Genomic DNA, 23101 nt, shown 5'->3' with positions numbered 1-23101 from the left:
AGTGGAGTTTTACAGGGGCCATCAAGTCGCCTCCTCTGGCTCATAGACTGAAATAGCAGCATGGAGCTCAACATAAAGCTCTTATACTGTCACTGTCCATATAGGGAGACTGGGAAATGACTAAAAGACAGGGCTCCAGACTGCTACCATTTTTGGAGACAGTGCAACTCAATTTATAACAAGATGCACCAGTGCAACTTGCAAATATGCGTGCGAGTGAGAATTATTTGTGTGTGTGCTCCCATACTCCTCAGACACACAGGCCCCGGGGCCCCGCCCCCCACTCTCTGACTTAGAGTGACACACAGTGAGGCCAAGATGAGATGTGAGGAGCAGAGCCTTTTAACGTGAACTAGCCCTTTAATTACTTTGTTGAAGAACAGTGGCAACAAAAAAATTCAAATACAGGGTTTCCACTAAATGCAGCTGCTATTATATGATCATGGCAGAAACATCGGTTTGTTTGAAACTTAACACAGCCACGGTGCCCCACCATTCCAGGGGGTCTTTTGTCTTCATAGTGGCCAGCCGCCATTTAGAAAAATACAATCACACAATCACACACATAAACACGCATACTCACATATAAATCTGCACGTCTCTATAAAGTAAGTACACCTTAGTTTGTGTGTTTATACTTTTATTATTTTCACAATAAATGTTTTTCTTTAACACACATGTTGCCTTCATGAATGTTGCATAAGTTTGGATTTTCTCAACCTCTACACTGTCAAGTACTACATATGCTTAAACTTTGCTAACTAAATGCGTGGTTATTTTGCTTATAGTTATTCATTTAAACATGAATCAGAATTCCAAATTTGTAGTTAGTACTTTCATCAGACTTAGTTGATAAATCGGCTATCTTTTCCCCTCCTTTGAAGAGTGGTGCCCCGAGGTAGCTTTAATGTCATTTCTTTTTGATATTACAGTTTTTCTCCATTGCTTTGGCTCATTTCACGAAACAGCAATGACATTCTCAAAACAACACGTGCAAACCTCCAAACCACTGGGCACTTGTTCACAACAGATTAGAATATTTCATTCCTTTAATCAAATTGCAATTGTATTAGCACATCCTAGCACACGACAAGTACAATTGCCTACAGCTTGCACAAATTTCAAATGATTTCGCACACCTTTGCAAACGGTTAGGTACAATTGCCTTCAGTTAGCCCAATTACCAATTGAATATATATTGCTGGTCAAAACTGACTGTTGCTTCTCAGTCCACTTGTTGTTGTCTGCAGAACATGTTGGCATAATTGCCTTGTGTACATCATCACCTGCACAATAGTTCACTCTACTGTCAAAATCTTTCAGGCACATAATACCATGAAAATCATCATGGTATATACTGTAATATGGATCTCTTTGATCATCGGCTTAATTTTCAGGTGCAACTAGAACTTTAGTAATCAAGGTTGAGTTTCAAACATCTGATCACCAATCACACAGTAAGTTTACAGTTTTTCTCCATTGCTTTGGCTCATTTCACGAAACAGAAATTATTTCCCAGAGCTCTAAGTACAATTGGCAAAATAGCCCATATGGTTCAGCACAACTACATACAGTGCCTTGCATAAGTATTCACCCCCCTTGGACTTTTTCCCATTATCTACTGTTACTAACTGGAATTCAAATAGACTTAAATAAACTTTTTCCCGTTTGATCAACAAAACATGCATAGTACTTTGGAGGTGCAAAATAAATTTTATTGTGACACAAACAATAATGAGAACAAAAAAGTTGACATCTGTTGGGTGCATAAGTATTCACCCCCCTGTGTCAATACTTGGTAGAACCCCCTTTCGCTGCAATTACAGCTGCAAGTCTTTTGGGGTATGTCTCTACCAGCTTTGCACATCTAGAGATGGAAAGGTTTGTCCATTCTTCTTGGCAAAAAAGATGAAGCTCAGTCAGATTGGATGGAGACCGTCTGTGAACCGCAATCTTCAAGTCTTGCCATAGATTCTCTATTGGATTGAGGTCTGGGCTTTGACTGGGCCATTTTAAGACATTAACATTCTTTAATCCAAACCATTCCTTTGTAGCTCTGGCTGTATGTTTAGGGTCATTGTCCTGCTGGAAGATGAACCTCCGCCCCAGTCTCAAGTCTTTTGCAGACTGCATCAGATTTTCTTCAAGGATTTCCCTGTATTTGGCTCCATCCATCTTTCCCTCTCTTCTGACCAGTTTCCCTGTACCTGCTGAAGAGAAGCATCCCCACAGCATGATGCTACCACCACCATGTTTCACTGTTGGGATGGTGTGCTCAGGGTGATGGGCAGTGTTGGGTTTTCGCCACACATAGCGTTTTGTATTGAGGCCAAAAAGTTCAATTTTGGTCTCATCTGACCAGAGCACCTTCTTCCACATGTTTGCTGTGTCTCCCACATGGCTTCTGGCAAACTCCAAACGGGATTTTTTATGGATCCCTTTCAACAATGGCTTTCTTCTTGCCACTCTTCCATAAAGGCCAGATTTGTGGAGTAGACGACTAATAGTTGTCCTGTGGACAGATTCTCCCACCTCAGCTGTGGATCTCTGCAACTCCTCCAGAGTAACCATGGGCCTCCTGGTTGCTTCTCTGATTAATTTTCTCCTTGTCCGACTCTTCAGTTTGGGTGGACGGCCTCCTCTTGGTAGGTTTGCGGTTGTGCCATATTCTTTCCATTTTCTTATGATGGATTTTATGGTGCTCAGAGAGATGTTCAAAGCTCTGGATATTTTTTTATAACCTAACCCTGCTTCATATTTCTCCACAACTTTATCCCTGACCTGTTTGGTGAGCTCCTTGGTCTTCATGATGCTGTTTGTTCAGTAATGATCTCCAACAAACTCTGAGTCCGTCACAGAACAGGTGTATTTATACTGAGATTAGATTGCAGACAGGTGGACCCTATTTACTAATTATGTGACTTGCAAATGTGACTTGTGAATGCAATTGGTCGCACCAGATCTTTGTTAGGGGTTTCACAGTAAAGGGGGTGAATACATATGCACTCAACACTTTTCAGATTTTTATTTGTAAATAATTGTGAAATCCATGTAATATTTCCCCCCACTTCCAAATGATGCACTATTTTGTGTTGGTCCATTACATAAACTCACGATGAAATAAATTTTAATCTGTGGTTATACCATGACAAAATGTAGAAAAGTCCAAAGAGGGTGAATACTTATGCAAGGCACTGTAGATCACCTTTAAAAGGTCATATCTCACTATACCAAATTTTAGTTTTGATGTGCTTATTGTTTGAAAGTATATTGTGCTGTACACATTTCCTGGTAGTGTAACCACGATGTATGGCAATTACTGTAACAATTTCCATGGCAGTATGAGTTCAATACAGTTTTTCTCCATTGCTTTGGGTCATTTCACGAAACAGAAATGACATTCTCAAAACAACACGTGCAAACCTCCAAACCACTGGGCACTTGTTCACAACAGATTGGAATATCTCATTCCTTTAATCAAATTGCAATTGTATTAGCACATCCTTGCAATGACAAGTACAATTTCCAACAGCTTGCACAAATTTCAAATGATTTAGCACACCTTTGCAAACGGTTAGGTACAATTGCCTTCAGTTAGCCCAATTACCAATTGAATATATATTGCTGGTCAAAACTGACTGTCGCTTCTCAGTCAAGTGGTTGTTCTCTGCAGAACATGTTGGCATAATTTCATTGTGTACATCATCACCTGCACAATAGTTCACTCCACTGTCAAAATCGTACAGGCACATAATACCATGAAAATCATCATGGTATATAATGTAATAAGGATATCTTGGATCATTGGCTTAATTTTCAGGTGCAACTAGAACTTTAGTAATCAAGGTTGAGTTTCAAACATCTGATCACCAGTCACACAGTAAGTTTACAGTTTTTCTCAATTGCTTTGGCTCCTTTCACGAAACAGAAATGACATTCTCAGAGCTCTAAGTGCAATTGGCAAAATAGCCCATATGGTTCAGCACAACTACATAGATCACCTTCAGAAGGTCATATCTCACTATACCAAATTTTAGTTTTGATGTGCTTATTGTTTGACAGTATATTGTGCTGTACACATTTTCTGTTACTGTAAGCACGGTGTATGGCAATTACTGTAACAATTTCCATGGCAGTATGAGTTCAATAAACATATTTTATGTGAAACCTTGAATAAATCTTTTTTCTGTTTGATACACATAGTATTCTGGAAAGAAAACATCCACTGTAACCATTCAGTGACCATTCAACGACTGAGCCAAGATTGAAATGTGCACATGAGGGATATTTCTATGGTCCACTGCCATACTTACAAAACATCTAAACATTTTGACCTGTAGTGTTTAAACAATGCCAAAGGGACTTTTCATTTAGGGGGCACTGACTATTTGTATGAGAAAAGGATTTAGTTTTGACTGATGAGTTGTCTGTTTTGGGAGAGATATGACCTTTTGCAGGTGGGCTATGGAGTTCTGCTGAACCCTCTATGTTATTTTGGCAAATGTATTTAAAGCTTTGAGAATGTCCTTTTTTTCTGAGAGATGAGCCACAGCAAACGAGAAGGAACTTTTCAATTTGGGGGCACTGACTATTTATATGAGAAAATGATTTGGTTTTGAAGCTTGCGTTAACTGTTTTGTGTGAGATATGACCTTTTGAAGGTGATCTATGTAGTTGTGCTGAACCATATGGGCTATTTTGCCAATTGCAATTAGAGCTCTGAGAATGTCATTTCTGTTTCGTGAAATGATCCAAAGCAATGGAGAAAAACTGTAATATTAAATATTTTTCTGATAGCCAAAATTGCCCAAAGGCAAACTATGTAATGGTGCAACGCTTAAGGTATATCAATAAATCAGAAAATATTTGTAGCAATTTTTTTTTTTAAGGTGCATTATGCCAATCTATTAGGGCCGAACGGCTCAGCTATGTTTCCAGTGACTCTTCCTCTTCCTTACATGTAGGATAATAAAAATAAGTTAAAGGCTATTACACAGCCAAGACCACAGGCGTGTCATTGATCTTAATTTGGTATTTATTTTGCCTTTGATCATTCATTTGCTAGTGAATGGCATGCACAGCCGAACTTCAAAGTAAAAAACTTGCAGCTTCAAGCTTATTATTGTAAGAACAGTACAAACCCTGTCCACAGTCATTGTATCACTATAATCAATCGCTATACGACATGGTCAATTTATTGGTCATTTTAATACTAATGTAAATCACTGGAAGAAAAAAAGGGTCCCCAGGACACAATCTCATTGAATCTATCGTGGATCTGAAAGGAAACAGGGACAGAGCGATTTCCCTTTTGAGGCACATGACGACTATAAGAGTCTTTTGAAGAGTAGTAAGAAAGCAGTTGGACATATGTAGAGCAACAAAATCATTGGTTGTAGAAAATGCAAAAAAAAGAAGCCAATATTACATTAAAACATGACCAAAAAAGTCTAACAATTTCAAAAGTTGTTATGCAAGTGAAAAGGGAAGTAGGACCTTTGAAGGAAATAAATAATAAGTTAATAGAGGAGGAAAGTAATGAAGTGATAAGGAAAACATTTTTATAATATTAGTGAAATTAACTTAAGATCTGTGTTGCGCAATGAACTTGTGTCTGATATCGCTTATTAACCCTATTGCTTTTTGTTTGTGAAGAGGACTCCACTGTGCATTGTCCAGTCAGCACCAAAATTATCACCTATGATTAGAGTCCCATCCTGAAAAGCTTCATATGTCGATATTACACTTACTGATTCACCATTAACAGGAGGTTTTTTATCTGCACTGTGCATTTTTTAAAACCTGTGATCAAAGTCCCGACCTGAATAGCTCCATATCAGAATCAGAATCAGAATTTTTTTATTTGCCATGTATATTTGCAAATACAGGAAATTGTCTTGGTGTGTTTGGTGCACTGTACATAAAACAACAATATGAAAAACAACAGTAGGCCTATAGAACAACAATATGTATACAGTAAGAGAGTTATTTAATATGTTAATATTAACTTAGGGTCATAGTGCCACATATTGATCAGCTTGAAAATGAAGGTGTTGTAACTCCACTGTCAATTTTCCGATCGGCTCTAAATAACTTCATCAGAGCCCTGACCTTAACATATCTATTAGTCTGCATGTAGTGATAATGACAGTGCCACTTACTGGCAACAGGATATAAGCCTGGTTTTACAACTTTAAATACATTTCCACACATTTCACACATCTTTATCACACATTCCTAATACTGATTATTTTTTTAGCACAAAATAACAATTGCTTTTGCAACTCGATTAGTTTTCGATAGTATTTTAACTTTGACTGATTAAAATGAATTATTATATATATTATTATTGCACATGACAATTGATATCAAGATGTGTCAGTCAGTTAGAGGGTGATAGCAGGGTTCAGTTTTAATACTACCTATTCCACTTATGTATATAGGATTTTAAAGTTTCATAGTGCTGCTTATTTTCCAAGTTATTTGTATAAAAAAAACAGGATGTCTTACTTGATTTCTGCTTTTATCATGAAATACAGTAAAAGAGAGATCCTCTCCATTCTCAGAGAATTACGAAGACTTTAAAAAAGAGTGACACAGATAACAGTTTGTAGTATTCTTTAAACATTGATAATATCAAGCTGAGAGAAGAGATGGTTACTGGTAAAAGCGTGACAGTACCTTGTTGGGTTGGGGGGAGGGCTGATGGAACCTTTACAGGCCACAAATGTTTGTGTTACGCCCCTGTCCGCAAGCCGGGGGAGTGGCGGTTGCTATGGCCACGTGTAAACTAGGGACGTTGCAGGCGAACTGAGGTCAGGTTAGAGGACAGTGTTAGCCTATGGTGTTAGCTGCCCGATGCTGAAGATCATAGTCGCGTTAAATAGAGGAAATAAAACAAGCACAGGATTACAGGAGACTCTCAGTCTGACTGGCAGAGCAGCAGTTTCTCACCGTGTCATCGTGTCCACTGTCACTCACTCTTTATTCAATTTCAGCGTCGTGAGGAGGCTGACAAGTGTTCAGTTAACACTTCGCCATGTCTGAGCAGAGAGCGGAGGAAGACCAAGAGGAAAACATCACAGAAACCAGACCACCACCAGGTGGAAGAGCTGCAGAGGAGCCGCCAGGGGGCGACAGAGACCCGGGGACTGATGGAGAAGAGGCTGACAGCTGGGCCACAGGTGAGTGCACGCTGTTCTGTGTTCGATCCTTATGAGCAAACTGTGATGGATACTTGTGTCAACGCACCAGTCATCATTTGCAATACGAATACAGATTGTTTAGATATTGATACAACGGTCACGATCCCATCATCTAAACAGTGCACATACTCACAGAGCCTTAGAGAACAGCACACTGAAGGTGTGACTCTGATTTACTGTCTCTGTAATATAGGATATAAACATCCTGAATCTGATATTGTTCATCACTGAAAGTAAAAAAATGTCATCAAGTAACTAGAATGTCATTCTGAGTCTAACTCTCCAGTGCATCTTCCTGATGCACAATGTTTTTCACAGAAAACAAACAGGTCTGAAACTGAGTTAAAAGAAAACAATCCATTGTTTATCTTGGTGCAAGTAACATGAACAGCAGGATTCTGAACCAGTGTTTCAATGTGTTTAAAAATGTGCAAATTAAACCATGCGATCAAAAAAACTTGAATAAACCAAAATGTCACTCATTAGACAACATACCTCCACCAAGATCCAGCAGTCCCCATATGAAACCACATTTAAATTCACTAAATCCTGATTTTTATTTGGATCTGCACCAAATTTCACACACTCATAAATATCCGTCCACAAAAAAAAGTCATCAAGTTCCACGAATTGTTTTTTCAGAAATCAATGAAAATGTTTAAGAAGTCCCAGGTCACAATCTGACAGAAAGTAAAAAATAATTCCTGGATTTGCTCCTGATCTTGATTCACACCAAATTGTAATGGGTTCTTTCCTAACCCTTTATTGCATCCCTCCATCCTGTTTCATGGAAATCTTTCTAGTAGTTTTTGTTAAATCAAGCTAACTAACAAACAAAAGGTGATGAAAAGTCACCTGCATAGCGAAGGTGATATTACAAAATGCAGTTGTTACCAAGGTAACAAGTGATGAGGTTCTACATAACGGAATGTGTAGGAAAACAAATTTAGAAAAGGAAAATCCAACAAAATGTGATTTAAATAGCAAGTTGTTATGCATCATACAGATCCAAGATAAAAAGGAAGAGAAAGAAAAGTAAGAGGCTTAAACATTCATCATCACACTGGTCCTAATGCTGCCTCAGTTCATTCAGTTCTATTTGATAGTGTATCCTTTGTGAAGATAAATTAAATAATATAAGTAAACTGAAGAAGATTCATCCAGCACGACAATATATCTTGTAAACGCTTTAACAAATAGCTGGGCACTGGAGATTAAAGTGGACTAAGTAACTCATTGTCTGTTATTTATTATAATAATATAAACTACAATCAAAATCCCTTCCTAAGAAATAAAACATTTTGTTTTCTTGGATTAATCTCATTAAACTAAAATTCTTAGAATCCAAACTCCAAAGACATTGGCAGAGTTCAGATGTCAACCCACAGACTGTGACTTGTGTCTCTGTACGCGATTGCAGTGAAGGTGGTGCTGGTGCCAGACGGTCATGTGATGACGGTGGCGTTCGCAATTGGTCTCAGCATTCAGGAGCTGAAGTGTCACCTCTCCTCAGAGCTCAGGGTTCCTGTAGAGGTGCTGAAGATCTCTTTGGACGGTAAGTCTCCTGGCGGTCCCTCCCGTTCATGTGAATGCAGTATCCCTCTCCCCTTTAGGGGATTTCTTTAAATGTCATACCAGCTGGACTCAAGAAAGAACTGACTCTAAGACATTACAGTCATTGTGACCTCACAAATTCTAAGAATGCTAACTGTGACAAGATTTCATACAAAGGTCTGTTGGGATAAAATGATGACGTGGTGACATTTTCGATCCAACGCATCAAAGGTCAGCGTCATGTAAAGTCATCATATTCTACAAAAATACTTTTCCAGCCATTATCTAACACTAACAGGAGGGGAGACTTAATACAACATAACTGTTGGGGACAGCACACAGCCAACATGTCTGTGTGTGCATGTGTGTATGTGTATATTTAATTATTTTGTAGCAGTGGTATTTAAATATACACCTATGAGCCAGAACCAGCGCTCTTACAAAAATGTTTGTCTCATGCCTGTCAGTCACAATGAATATCCCATTATTTAACACTGGACAGACTTTCTACAACTTTGCTGGTTGGCAGAAAAAATATCAAATTGACCGGGTGACGGTGGTAAAAGGTAAAACATTAAGTTCATTGTGACCTCAAAGAGTTCTCATGCTAACAATGAGAACATTTCACACAGATATCTACTGATGAAGTGATGACATTTTCTATTCAAGAGGTCGAGAGTCAATTTCACTGCAACATCATAATATTTTTACAGAAACTGAGCTGGATCTTATGGCTCCGATCCTTTCAAAGAGCCGCTCAAAAGAACAGTTCATTGTTCTTTTCTTTTTTTTAGGGGTTGGGGGAAAGTAGCTTAATGTGAGAATTCATCACCAGGATGATGATATGATGAGGTAAGAAAATGAACAGGATACAGCATCGGCTGCCGCCCCGATTGTAGTCCTCCACCACTATCCACATCAGATGCCAAATTTGTCCCTCTTTATTATTTTGGACCTTTCACCACTCTCTTTAGTAGGTATCAGGCTGAGTCATCATTAATCTGCTGTGCCCATGTCAAGGAATACGATTCTTAAACCCTCTAGCCCCAACACAAAGTACTTTTAATCTGCTGTCATCTCTTACGCACTAAACATTTTATTAAACATATTTGATTTACGTGTTGATGTCACCATGGTTTGTTGTGGCTAGTAGAGGAGTGGCAATTTATTATATAAGTTACAAATTTGGTTTATTCTTATCATGTTTTATTTATTGTTTTTGGGGGGGGGGGGGGGGCTCTTACTAAATCTGTAACTAGATGATCTGATGTGGTTTTCCAGGGAGGGTGGTGGAGGACAAGCAGAGCCTGATGGAGCTTGGCGTCCGGCCTCACAGCTCTACCCGGCTGGAGATGAGCTCCACCGACCCGATCACCCATCCACTCCGCCCCCTTCGTCCTCCAGAGCATGACAGTATGCCGGATGTCATCAGTGTCCGAGTCCAAACAGGTACGAACACCCTGCCCTCTGCACTGTCCTTTACAGAGTGTGTGTGCTTGTGTGTGTGTGTGTTTGTGTTTACTGAATTATTGTTGAACAGTGGTAGTTAAATAGCCACCCAAGGGCCAAATCCAGCCCTTTAACAAAATGTTTGGTCACCGAGTCTTCCTTTAATAGACGTCTACTCGATGATTTATCTACTTTCACTAACAAGGTCAATACAATGCATTTAAATCACAATAACTGACCTCAAAACAACTAATAATGATCACTACTTTGTTTTTGAAATAGAAATCTGTGGCAACCAGTCAAATTTAATGCTAATAAAATATTTTCACACAACAATACTTCACAGTAAATGAAGCAAGTCACATCATAGTTTATCACAAATTAAAATACACTATCGTGAATGAGAGAATTCTCTGATAGTTTTATACAGAGGTTTTCATCATTAAAGCAACAAATGAGTCTAACAAACACAACTACCAGATGACGGAGGGTTCCAGGAGGTGGTGGTGGAGATCGAGCGTCCTCGCCAGCAGAAGGCCTTCGTGGGTGGCTACAGGCACAGGCTGACGGGGGTGGAGTACCATCACGCTGCCATCCAGACCCTGCCCAAGAGGAGACCTGACAGAGGAGTGGTCGTCTTCAGCCGGGATACACAGGTAAAGAAAAGTTATCCAGAGAAAAAACAATTTGCAATAAAATCAGTGTCAAACTTTAAAAGAAGGAAAGACGCAATAAAAATAGAAAAATGTTGGTAAAATCTCACTAAAAATACATGAAACCAAACAGACCCACATCAGCTCCCCCCACCCCCCCGCTGGCCTTTACCACAGACCTTCTCACACCTCCCACCCCCAGGACATCCTCACATCCCCCACAGCCCCCCACCACCTCCTGCAACACAAACATCTCTGCACCACCCTCAAACCCACCACTGACATCCCCCACCCCCCAGCCTGGACTCCACATCACAGCCAGCCAGGTGAGGAGAGAGCTGGAGAGGCTCAAACCGAGGAAAGCTGCGGGGCCGGACCCCATCAGCCATCGTGTGCTGAAGGCATGTTCCAGCCAGCTCTGTGGAGTTCTCCAGCACCTCTTCAACCTGAGCCTACACCTTCAGAGAGTGCCAGTGCTCTGGAAAACATCCTGCCTGGTCCCAGTGCCCAAAAAAGGACGTCCTGCGGCACTGGAGGACTACAGGCCGGTGGCACTGACCTCTCACATCATGAAGGTCATGGAAAGACTGGTCCTGGCCCACCTCAGACCGCTGGTGGGCCCATCACAAGACCCCCTGCAGTTTGCATATCAGCCCCGTGTTGGGGTTGATGATGCAATCATCTACCTGCTGCAGAAGGCTTACTCCTCCCTGGACAGACCCAACACCTCAGTCCGGATCATGTTTTTCGACTTCTCCAGCGCCTTCAACACCATCCAGCCCAGACTGCTGAAGGCCAAACTGGAGGGCACACAGGTGAGTGCTCCCCTCATCGCTTGGGTCGATGACTATCTGACGGGCAGACCACAGTTTGTGAGATTACAGAACTGTGTGTCTGATCGTCTGATCAGTAACATCGGGGCCCCCCAGGGAACTGTGCTGTCCCCCTTCCTCTTCACCATATACACTGCTGACTTTAAGCACTGCACTGAGACGTGTCATCTGCAGAAGTTCTCTGATGACACGGCCATTGTGGGGTGTGTTGAGGGCGGAGGGGAGGCTGAGTACAGGGACCTGGTTGACCGCTTTGTGAAGTGGTGTGGGGAGAACCGCATGCAGCTCAACGTGAAGAAGACGAGGGAGATGGTGGTGGACTTCAGGAGGAACAAGCCCCTGCCCTCTCCTGTCTGCATCGGTGGGACGGCTGTGGAGGTGGTCCCTGCTTACAAGTACCTGGGTGTCACACTGGACAATAAACTGGACTGGTCCACCAACACAGAGGCCGTCTACAAGAAGGGCCTGAGCCGGCTTTACTTCCTGAGGAGGCTCAGGTCCTTCAATGTCTGCAACAGGATGCTGCAGATGTTTTATAAGTCTGTTGTGGCGAGCACCATCTTCTTTGCTGTGGTGTCCTGGGGTGCGGCATCAAGGCTAAGGACGCCAACAAACTGAAAAAACTGATTAGGAAGGCAGAGTCTGTGGTTGGCTCTAAGCTTGTCACCCTGGAGGAGGTGGTGGAGGAGAGGATGCTGGCAAAACTGCTGGCAATCATGGACAATCCGTCTCACCCCCTCCACAAAACACTGGACAAGCTAAGGAGCAGCTTCAGCCACAGACTCATTCAACCCTGCTGCTCTAAGGAACGATACAGGAAGTCGTTCCTCCCAACCGCAATAAGACTATACAACTCCTCTACCTCTGTCAGAGCCACCATCACAGAACTGATCTAAATATACCTGTCTCAATTCATCACTTTATACAATAATATTGTCTTTTGCACACTCTGTCTACATATTCTTACACTCACAGTATATTATATTATCTATTGTATCGCCAAATACTTATATTGATACCCGTACTATATATCATATATTATATCATACTCTTTGTATATTCCTTGTATATATAAGTCTATATACACATATTTTATTTATACATGTGTACATGTTATTATTATTATATTTTACTATTATTATTATTATATATACTGTTGCTGCTATTATTACTATATACTGCTATTATATTGGTATAATTACTATCATATATAAATATATATTATATACTATATATACTGTACTATCTTTTATATACTGTCTAACAATAACATTACTATCATATCATCAGTACTATTACCATCATCTGCCACTGCACCTTATCTACCTATTTTATCTTGTGTTTCTGTTTTTATTCTTTCTACCGCAATATTTTATATTTTATATTTTATTCTATTGTATTGTATTTTATTGTATTCAAATGTACCGGCTGCTATGACGACTTAATTTCCCCTCGGGGAATAAAGTAATCTATCTATCTATTTAAAGGTCACTAATTACTGCAAAACTGCATTCACATTCAGGCATGAGACAGAACATGATACTCAATTGCAAATTAAAAAATCCTATTAGTGACAGAGAGCATGTGGGAATGAGATTCTTGAACAAGACGAATGGTCACAGCAACACCTCTCTCAAGAATTAATTTTACAGTAATTAGTTTGATTCCGACTTTGCTTCATCAATTTAAAAGGTCCAGTGTGTAGGATTAAGGAGGATCTATTAGCAGACATGTTATATAATAATTATAATTGTCAATTATTTGGTTTCATTCAAATTTGCCCTTATCGTCCATATCGGGAGCAGGTCCTCCTCCACAGAGTCCGTCATGCTGATCCAACATGTTTCTATAGAACAAACAAACAAACAAACACTGGCTCTAAAGAGAGTCTGTCGCATTTTTACGTTTCCTGTGAGCCACTGTACGTTCTCCTACACACGTGGAGAGGGGAGGGTGAGGTAAGGGGGTTTGTAGGTGGTTGCAATCTGAAACCTCACCACTAGATGCCACTAGATCCTCCACACTCAACCTGTAAAGAAACAAGTTACCGTCTGTCTGTCATTTTGATAGAGTCATAAATTCTCAATTCAATTGATCTCCATTCTCTACTTCAAAAGAACACAGAAGGCAACAACAGATACAAAAATATGAGATTTATTGATGAATATCTACGAGGAAGGAAATACTTACAAATACATTGAATATAAAAAATGGAATATATGAAAAATCTGGATTCACAGGAATTGAATGGTGATCATTTGGGTGATGGTGGAAGAAGACATGTTAAGTGTGGTAACGTTAGGAGAGTAGCTAATCTTTGAAGTTGCATTTGAGGGAGGCAGAGTAACCAATGTTAATTCGTTGCCTGCTGACCCCCTTCGGCCAGTCCCATCAGAATAATCCACAGAGCCAGTTATATTTGTTTTGTCAGGTTAAAGCAGTTTGTTTGGATGAAGTGAAACGATTGATTTTGGTTTACTGTCCGAAATGGAGATTATACAGTGTGAAGATTGGATGCCGATCAACCTGCAGGTCATAGTATCTGGTCTCGTTGGACTTGTTGAATGCAAAAGTCCAAAGAATTGATCTGCAAATTTAAGTAGTATTAATTCAATACATGGCAGTAACAGGGCCGCTGGAACTATGAGGTCAGACTGTTTGTTTAAAAACGTTATGGACCATGGTACGAGTAGGCGGTAGCATGACAGCTCGGGTTGAGCAGAGGGGTTGATGTACACATTACTCTCATCCCTTGCCACAGCATCAATGACTTATCTAAGTCCCCTGCCCTTCCATTCATTGTGTTCTGCCTATTCGGGCAGCCAGTAGAGGATGGTTTCTTGCTCTTCTTGGGGGGATCCTGAAGTGTTCCCAGGTAGGATGGGATGTGTAGTCCCTCAAGCAAGGTCTAACCTGGGGTGTCTTCCTGGTTTGTCGTGCCCAGTATCTTCCAAAGAAAGGCACATAGGAGGCGTCCTAATGAGAAGCATACACCTCAGCTGTCCTCTTTTGATGGCAGGGAGCAGCAGTTCTACTTCAAGCTCTGTTAACTCCTCCCTCTATTTTTAAAGCTGCGCCCCCTATCTTTAAAGTCACCTGGGTTCTTATCAATCCCTTTGTCCACCTCAAAGATATGCATTATGCCAGAATTAGGAAAATAAACAATTAAATTGTATTTGAACAGCGCCAAATCACAATACACATTATCTCAAGGGACTTTACAAAGAAGGTCAAACACACATCATAAAGCTGTATAAATAAAATGTTATGATAATTTATCTGCAGTTTTGGCAGGGAATGAAACCCTAGTAATTTAGAATGGTGTTTGTTCCCACATAATAATAATTTTGAAATCAAACCAAATGTTTTAGTCTTAATCAGAAAGCATGTGTATTTATTCATTGTTTTGATACCAGCTCTCAATAGGTGTGTGTGTGTGTATGTGTGTGTGTGTGTGTGTGTGTGTGTGTGTGTGTGTGTGTGTGTGTGTGTGTGTGTCTGTGCCTTTGTCATGCAAAGGTAGTGTATGACTCACTAACCTTCACCCTCCTGCAGGTATCTCACTGTAACACACCCTCTGTCTCTCTAATGATGCTGGTGGGCTCGTTCCAGATCAGCAAAGACACACACCACAGAGACCTCTGTCTGTTTGTTGCTCTCTTTACACATCACAGAACAGCAGCCTGGTGCCCTCATGATGCCGCCTCCTCTCTTTCTTCTCTTTTCTCTTTTTTATCAGCACATCAAATACAAACCACAGTTGTTAGAGGAATTATTTTAGAATTGTCAGAGGATCAGGTCACATTTACATGTTTTTCTTAAATTGTTCTGATACCGAATCAAATACTCTGAAAAACAGAACAAAAACATCAAACAGAACAAAAAAAACTACTGTGAGAAAATATATTTCTAATTGGCAACCCGTACAGTTTTTTGTCAATCAGTCAGACCACAAAGGCACAGGGGTAGAGCGTTCGTCCTCCAACTAGATGGCTCAATCCCAGTCTGTCTCATCTGCATGCCGAAGAGTCCTGGGGCAAAATACTGAACCCCATATTCCCCCTCATAGAAGAAAAGTGCCGGTCATAGATGAACTGTATGAATGGATTGTGTGAATAGATGAATGGTAAAAAACTGCACCCTAAAGCCCTTTGAGTGGTCATCAAGACTAGAAAAGTCTAAAGAGCCTGGTGATCCTGAGTTCTTTGAGCATCTTATACAAGTGGCTATGTCAGTCACCAGTTCTCCCACACACCGTTTTGACAGGGAGGGGCAGGAGAGGATGGGGGACGTCTGAATGGTTTAAAAACTGATTTAAAAAAGATTCCATCTCACCTTTTGAGATTAACCTTATCAAATATATGTCATGACGTTGAGATGTCCAACGCAAGTGACTGTACATAAGCATTGGCCCTGAAAGATCCAAGACAGTTTCAAACTCTGGACCCAATCCACTCAACCCATAAATGTATTAAAATAAATTAGTTAATTAATGTGATATTAAAACCAGCATTCAAGTGTTTCATCAGAGAACAGTCATGTCTTTTAGTTTGCCGCCTAAAAAACACATTTAGGTGTGCAGCATCCTTTTATCTCATCTTACTCTCAAAATACCAATGAACCTTTGTGGAACTTGCACCTGGCACAGGATCCTTCTTCTGACGTTTTTAGATTATTTATATAGATCGCTCAAATCGAGCCCTCCCTGACTGTTGATTTTATTAATTTATTTGCTTGGTGGAAATTTCGCTCAGTTTTTCTCATTTACTCTGACGACTCCAACCCGAGAGGTTTATGTTGATCACAGTTGGACACGTGTCAGTCCGAATCCATTAGGAAATAATTGAATCTCTGCTTACTGAGATTTATTTGACTTTATAGCTGTTCTTGTATCCTTGCAATGTTATAAAGTGACACTTAACCCTTATCAATCAGCCTGGTGCATGAAACATACACTGTTCCTTTCTGAGATGAGACTTTAAAAGGTCATTGATAATTAAATATTGAACTAAGTCCTTACTGCTTTTTCGTGTTATTCAAAGCATCATCAATCTGTGCCACAGGCGTGAAAAATGCTAAATGGTACCGAGAGCTCGTCTGCAGTGAACCTTAATTAACAGCCGGAAGCTTTTGACCTAAACTCTGGCCTCAGGCTGCTCACTGCCGCCCTGCTTCCCTACATTACACCGCTCATCCATATCAGAAGCTTACATTGAAGTCTGTTTGCAGGGAAGACAGTTAATCTTTCCTCAGGCCAAACCACAAGATTCAATCAATATTTCCACAGATTTACCTGGTGAGAATTTAAGATGTTTTTTCCTGCAATGGTTACCTGTATTAGATGCAACTCATCGTACTTGTGTGTTTCTGTCTCTTTGTCCAGACAGCGGAGCTGAAGTCTCAGGTACAGCAGTGTCCAGTCAGTGTCTCAACCCAGATGAGTGGGATCGGCTGCTACGTCTCCTGTATCAACGACAAGCTGGTCACCCCTGGCAACTACATCACTGCTGCTGAGAAGCACAATGAGAGGCTGAGAGCTGTAGGTTTTATTTATACATAATACATGGTGTTTTATTTTCCACATAATGGAGAAAAGAGAGCATCAAAATTGTGAGAAATTTTTCCTCCTACATATCGTCATGAGCATTCACTACTATGGATTTAGAGATAGCATGTTGTGGACTAAACTCTTGTAGAAATGGACAAGTGATTCCGCCCACTAGAGCAAAAATTATAAATCTAGTCCTGTTTTAGTTTCGGCAGCAGATGTTACAATCAAATCTTAATTTTGCAATGGACTTTTGTGTGAATCACTTTGTAAACTCGTTTAAATAATTGCTATACAAATAAAGATATTTTTCTTATTATAAAAAATACACACATTATTTACTTGAGTAGAAGTAAATATACTTGCTTCATAAATGACACCTCTAAAAGTAAAAGCACTCAACCTCTTTACTCAAGTCAATGTAAAATAATGAATAATTTTCCAAAAAGCCTTAAAACAAAAGTAACAATCCTGCTTTGAAAATATAAGGGGTAGAATATATAGATATTTGTGCTGAGATGTTCAGAGTAAAAATAACTACAAACTCTAATTAAGTATAGTAATAAAGTGTTTGTACATTATTACTTCCCACCCCCGTCTGGCGGTTACATAAGGTAATTCTTGGAAATGTCTTGATCCCAATGACAAACACAAGCCAGAGAGGCATAGACTGATGTGACACAAACTAAATCAGAAATAAAGCTACTTTCCTTAGCTCTGTAAAAGTTGAGCATTTGAGGGCAAAGGTCTTTCAAACGCTGGTAATTTTCACATAAAAAGGATTTGTTATGTTAAAATGATTTCCCACCATCACCCTGATTTTAATGTGGATAAATACAGTGTTTGCACAGTATAATCATCAAGGTTTTGTCCGAAATTCAATTTCCGCTACTTTGTAAAAATGGTAAATGGTCTATAATAGTTTAGCGCTTTTCTAGTCTTGATGACCACTCAGAGCTCTTTACAGAGCAGTTTTGCCAATCACCCCTTTCCATAAACATTCATACAGTGCATATACGTGCAGCACTTTTTCCATCATACATCAATCACATACTGCTGGCACAGATCTCAGGGGCAATCAGGGATTCAGTAAAATGCCCAAGGAAACTTTTGCAAGCAGAACTCAAACCGCTGACCACCTGAGCCACAACTGCCCACTACATAAATAATCTTTTTTTTTTTGCATGAATTGTAGATTTGAGGTAGTAAAGTAACACATAACAGTCCTACAAAAATCATGAATCCATAGTATGTGCACTTTACACACGTACAATTAAAATGTAGCTATACATTTTAATAATGAATATGTTACACTTAAAGGATCAGTGTTCAGGATTAAGTGACATCTAGTGGTGAAGGTTTCATGTTGTTCATGTCATGACTCCCTTTCCGTCACCCACATAGGTGATCTGTCTGCAGTCGTATGTTCGGCGCTGGATGGCCTTGCAGGTGGTGGACCAGCTGAGGAGGGAGCGGGAACGGCGACTGGACTGGCTGGAGCTGCAGGAGAGGAGGCGGACGGAGGAGAAGGAGGAGCAGCTGATAGACCGCCAACGACGCTGGATGAACCCGCAGCGGAAGGAAGACTTAAATCTTCTGTACCACGCCCTGGAGAGTACGTGGGGAAAAGGGAGGATGCACTGTGTGTGAGGTGGGAGAAAGTGATGTTAATGAAGAATGCTGTGTTTTGACTTGTCGTTTGTTTTTTTGTTTGTGTGTGTGTGTGTGTGCGTGTGTGTGTGTGTGTGTGTGTGTGTGTGTGTGTGTGTGCGCGCTTGTGTGTGTTTCAGAGTGGAGGTGTGAGGAAGAGCAGAAGATCAATTCGTCCATGCAAGGAGCTGAGAGGAAGGCAGCTCTCTGCTTGCTGCTGGACAAGGAGAGTCAGCTCATCGCAGCCATCGGACGCCATCACGTCACCGTCCAGGAAAACAACTATGACAAAACCATCAGGGAATTCCTGGACAAGGTCAGAGGTCACTGCTCTTCCTCCCGTCCTGAATTGTTCAATCAAACGAAAGACGTTTTTATGTGTATTTAGATATGCACTCAAATTTTTACTTTCTGAGTCTCCTTCAACCCAAATGAGTAAAATATAAAATATTTAAATTAAGGTACTTAAATGGGGGGGCTATGGCTTGTAGAGTAAGTTGGCCACTGTCCTCTGGGTCAAATATGCAAATTATGATTAAATCGCACACCAGAAAAACGACTTTTCTTTATACATTAATACATTTTACGACATTTCTGAAATTAGCAGTGGGTGAAGTTGTAGAAGAGAAGGATTGAGAGGAAAAGGTAGAAGCTGTGCAGTGCAGCTACTAACTAATTGAATTATAAGACAAGTAGTCACGGACTGTTAGCAATTTTATCAGGAGAAAAATACGAGGAGCAGCACCAGTAGTGACTGCCTGTAGAAGTACAGTAGCAGCAATCACCAATAAATAACATTATTGTCTCTGTACCTCATCCATAAATCTTCCTCTATCACATATAATAACATTAATCTTTAGTGCATTTTAGGGGCCCAAAGAAGTGCAATGTCAAATTTGTTGGGATTTGGACAAGTTGATCGTTGTAGCAGCGGGGGCTGGTACTTATCATCATAGGTGACATTTTCAATCACAACAACAGCCTTTCCAGTTAGTGGCTTCCTGAGTCTTTCACTGAACTTTGAATAAACAGCTGAACAGCTTTTTGCAGCAGGTCAGCTCAATTACTCCAGTTTCAGAAGAGAAACCTTTCAAAAAAGAAAGCTGTAACAAGCATCACCACAAGCCAAGCAAACAGTAATGAGAATTATGGTAATGATATATTCAGTAGCTGTAGCAGAATTAGTTGCAGTTGTTACAAAAGCGATATTATTAGTGATATTGTCAGTACAATCAACGGTTGTGCTTTCAGTCAGGGGCTCCTCATCAGTGGCGAGCGGCAGACGGTCGACTAATTGAGATGGACAGTCAATACACCATCAGAGCCAGAGAGCTGCAAGAACTGTACAACAACGTCCACCTGCCCGCTGTGAGCCAGGAGCAGAGACTGCACGTCCTGATGACACTCAAACACACCGTCAAGGTACCACACACTCACTGCTCTTCAACAACAAACATTGCACTTGTGTCTTCTAGAGAAAAGCCCACAATGAGGGGCTGACACAAACTACTGCAGCAAAGAGTCTGAGCTCAAATGAATAAGAGAAAGTTCATTGGGCTGAATGCCTGACTCTAAGGGTTTTCTCAATCTTTATTCAAAAGCATGTTTTTTCAGTTTGAGACCACGACTTAACGTTCCAATTTTGTAATGTTTTCCCTCAAAACCCTGCACTTGCACTTAAATACACCCTGCTTGTGCTCTTACTGTGCGCTTGCACTCTCTTTTGCTGCTTTGGTTTTGTAATGGCCTGTTGGAAATCCCTGTACTTCAGCTCTTGTTTTTTAAATGAGCATCACTGTCATGTGTTGTAGCATGATTGTGTCCTTTATGTGCAGGAGCACGAGTGTCTGCTGACCAAGGACATCGTGGATTTGATTGACAGGGAAGTGAACCTGATGACTATGGGTGTGAAAAAAAACAACCTGGAGGGGCTAAGGAAGAGGATCAGCACTCTGTTCCTCCAGTACATCAGAACACCAGCATTTAATCCTGAAGTGGCCAAACTGCTCAAGGTCAGTAGGGACCCCTGCTAGTGTGAGATCATGATTTGGACGCCCCTAAATATAAAATGAATCTAAATACACAATCTAAATACAATCTAAAATCAATCCCAGGTTCCTCAGAATCGCTCACAGATGAAGACCGACCTGTTCCTCTGTCGCAGCTGTCGTTGCTACCGAAGCTCTGCAAAATTCAGCCCGACTGCCAGGTCCAATCTGAGTGGTCAGTGCCGAGACTGTGCCAGGCTAAACAACATATCTGGAGCCCGTGATGATCTCTCCTGCTATAAAAATATGCTCAGGAGGCTGAGAGACAACGAGCAGCGACTCAGTGACAACGCCAAGATCCCCTTCTTACTGCAGGTTGTCTTTAATATGTGCCTTTGAGTGATTTATTGATCTCACTCTTTTAGTTAGTGCTTTAGCAGATCATTTTTTATCTCCGCACACTTTTTGTATTGTGGATAGACCAACTCTGTAACCTATGTGTGTGTCTTCACAGGTGGAGGACTTGCAGTACCTGGTGGAGGTGGTCTGGGCGTCCTGCTCCGCCCTCCAAACCAGTAGTGACCTCTACAGCCTGGTGTTTACCCGCTGGGACCATAAAAGAGACTGGAGCCCCTGGAACTGCATCCTTCTGTCCAAAGAAGAGTCGTCAGCTCATCTGGAGGTTCAAGACGTTCACAAGGTCTGTCTCAAGCAACATTTACAATCACTTCACACATGTAGACTCATCTCTCAGCCACTGTGGCACTTTGTTTGGAGGGTTTTCATTATGTTTGTCTGAGCAAACCATCTGGTAATGCTATTTTAACTCCAGCTTTTGCACTTTGTGTGTGTTTGTGTGTGTGGATGGGTGGTCAGACATATGAGGCAGAGTTCATCCAAGGGATTGAGCACAAACACATGCTGGCTCAACGTCACTTCAGCAGCTGCCCAATCATGGCCGGGTACCTGGTCACTGCTACCCTTGGCAACAACCTCATCTCCAAGCCAATCACCATGAGAGTTCAGCACGTCACCGACCCCGCACCGGCACCAGCTCCTTGACAAACACCCTGTGGTTTTCTTTTCATTCGCCATTGTTTCCTCTTTCCATAATGCTGTCTGTCACTTTCTAAAACGTTCTGTCTCAAAGTGAAAATAAAGGTCTCAATTTTTTAATACTGGTTTTGACTCATGTACTTTTCATTTCAGTATGGGCGCTGTAATTTGGAGATAGGTTGCAGTGAACTTTAAATGCCACCAAAAGAAGAAGAAACTTATAATCTTGCAGTCCATCTCACAAACATTTTAACCTTTAGGGATATTTTCCTTTGAAGCAACCATAACTGTGTATGAACTTCAATGAAACGAGGCCCTTGTTATTTTTAAAGTCATCAGTGTTGACAATCTTTGCCATTTTTACCCACAGGACAAAAACAAGTGAATTGTGAAGTGGTTGCAACAGTAAGAACAAGTTGAAAATGATTACAACTGAAATTTAAACCAGCATCTGACTACACTGGAAGATGAGCGATTAGAAGACAAATTTTGTATTCACACATTTACAGATGGTCAACTGCAGGTTCTGTACATTCAGACCATTTCAAACTGTTTATCACAGAAATTGCAACATTTCAAGTTACAGCAACAACTTAAAGTCCACCAAAACGTAACATTGTAGTGTAAAATCTTTCTTCGATTGACTGTGAAGAAAGAGTGAGGATATTTGCATAACTTCTACTGTACCCAACATCCCTGAGGATCCAGACATCTTAGATCAGTGTAAATCAAGTCATTTCAAAATGTCGAAAATATTACAAAAGGTGTAGAATATGTTAATATATATATATATCTATATATATAGATATATAGATATATATGATAGAAGGATAACACATACTGTAAATTACCTTAGTGCTGAGATGTCAGCCTGTTTACAAAAGTTTCAGCATAGAATCACTCAGGAGTCTGAACATCACCAGTCAGTCCTCTCAACGCTTCACTGGGGTCAGACAGGAAAATATTCAATGTAAATGAATGAATGATTTTGAAATTGACTAATTTAAATGGTTATTCAAAGACAAAAAAGGACATCCATTGTTATGGGCAAATTAGAAGATTTGTTATCTTGTTTTTGTGAAATGTCATTTTTAGTTCATTTAGATTGGTGTCAACACTTCTGAACACACTATTCTAGTAGCTTACCAAATCTTGGACCTATTTT

The 23101-nt window shown here is 40.5% G+C and overlaps 1 protein-coding gene across 1 annotated transcript; it reads left to right on the top strand.

Moving 5' to 3' along the window:
* The first annotated feature begins 7039 nt into the window (after positions 1-7039).
* iqub (IQ motif and ubiquitin domain containing) lies at positions 7040-21942 on the top strand. The gene is made up of 12 exons (XM_053427444.1): positions 7040-7184; positions 8626-8760; positions 10041-10208; positions 10689-10864; positions 17078-17233; positions 18647-18857; positions 19033-19208; positions 20144-20314; positions 20728-20904; positions 21007-21255; positions 21395-21580; positions 21757-21942. Exons 1-12 carry the CDS (start codon positions 7040-7042, stop codon positions 21940-21942), a joined length of 2136 nt encoding a protein of 711 aa, XP_053283419.1.
* The last annotated feature ends 1159 nt before the right edge of the window (positions 21943-23101 follow it).

Source organism: Pleuronectes platessa, chromosome 7, assembly GCF_947347685.1.
Source record: "Pleuronectes platessa chromosome 7, fPlePla1.1, whole genome shotgun sequence".
NCBI classification, from domain to species: Eukaryota; Metazoa; Chordata; class Actinopteri; order Pleuronectiformes; family Pleuronectidae; genus Pleuronectes; species Pleuronectes platessa.
The sequence above is the reverse complement of the archived record's forward strand: the minus strand, read 5'-3'. Positions and strand labels throughout refer to the sequence as shown.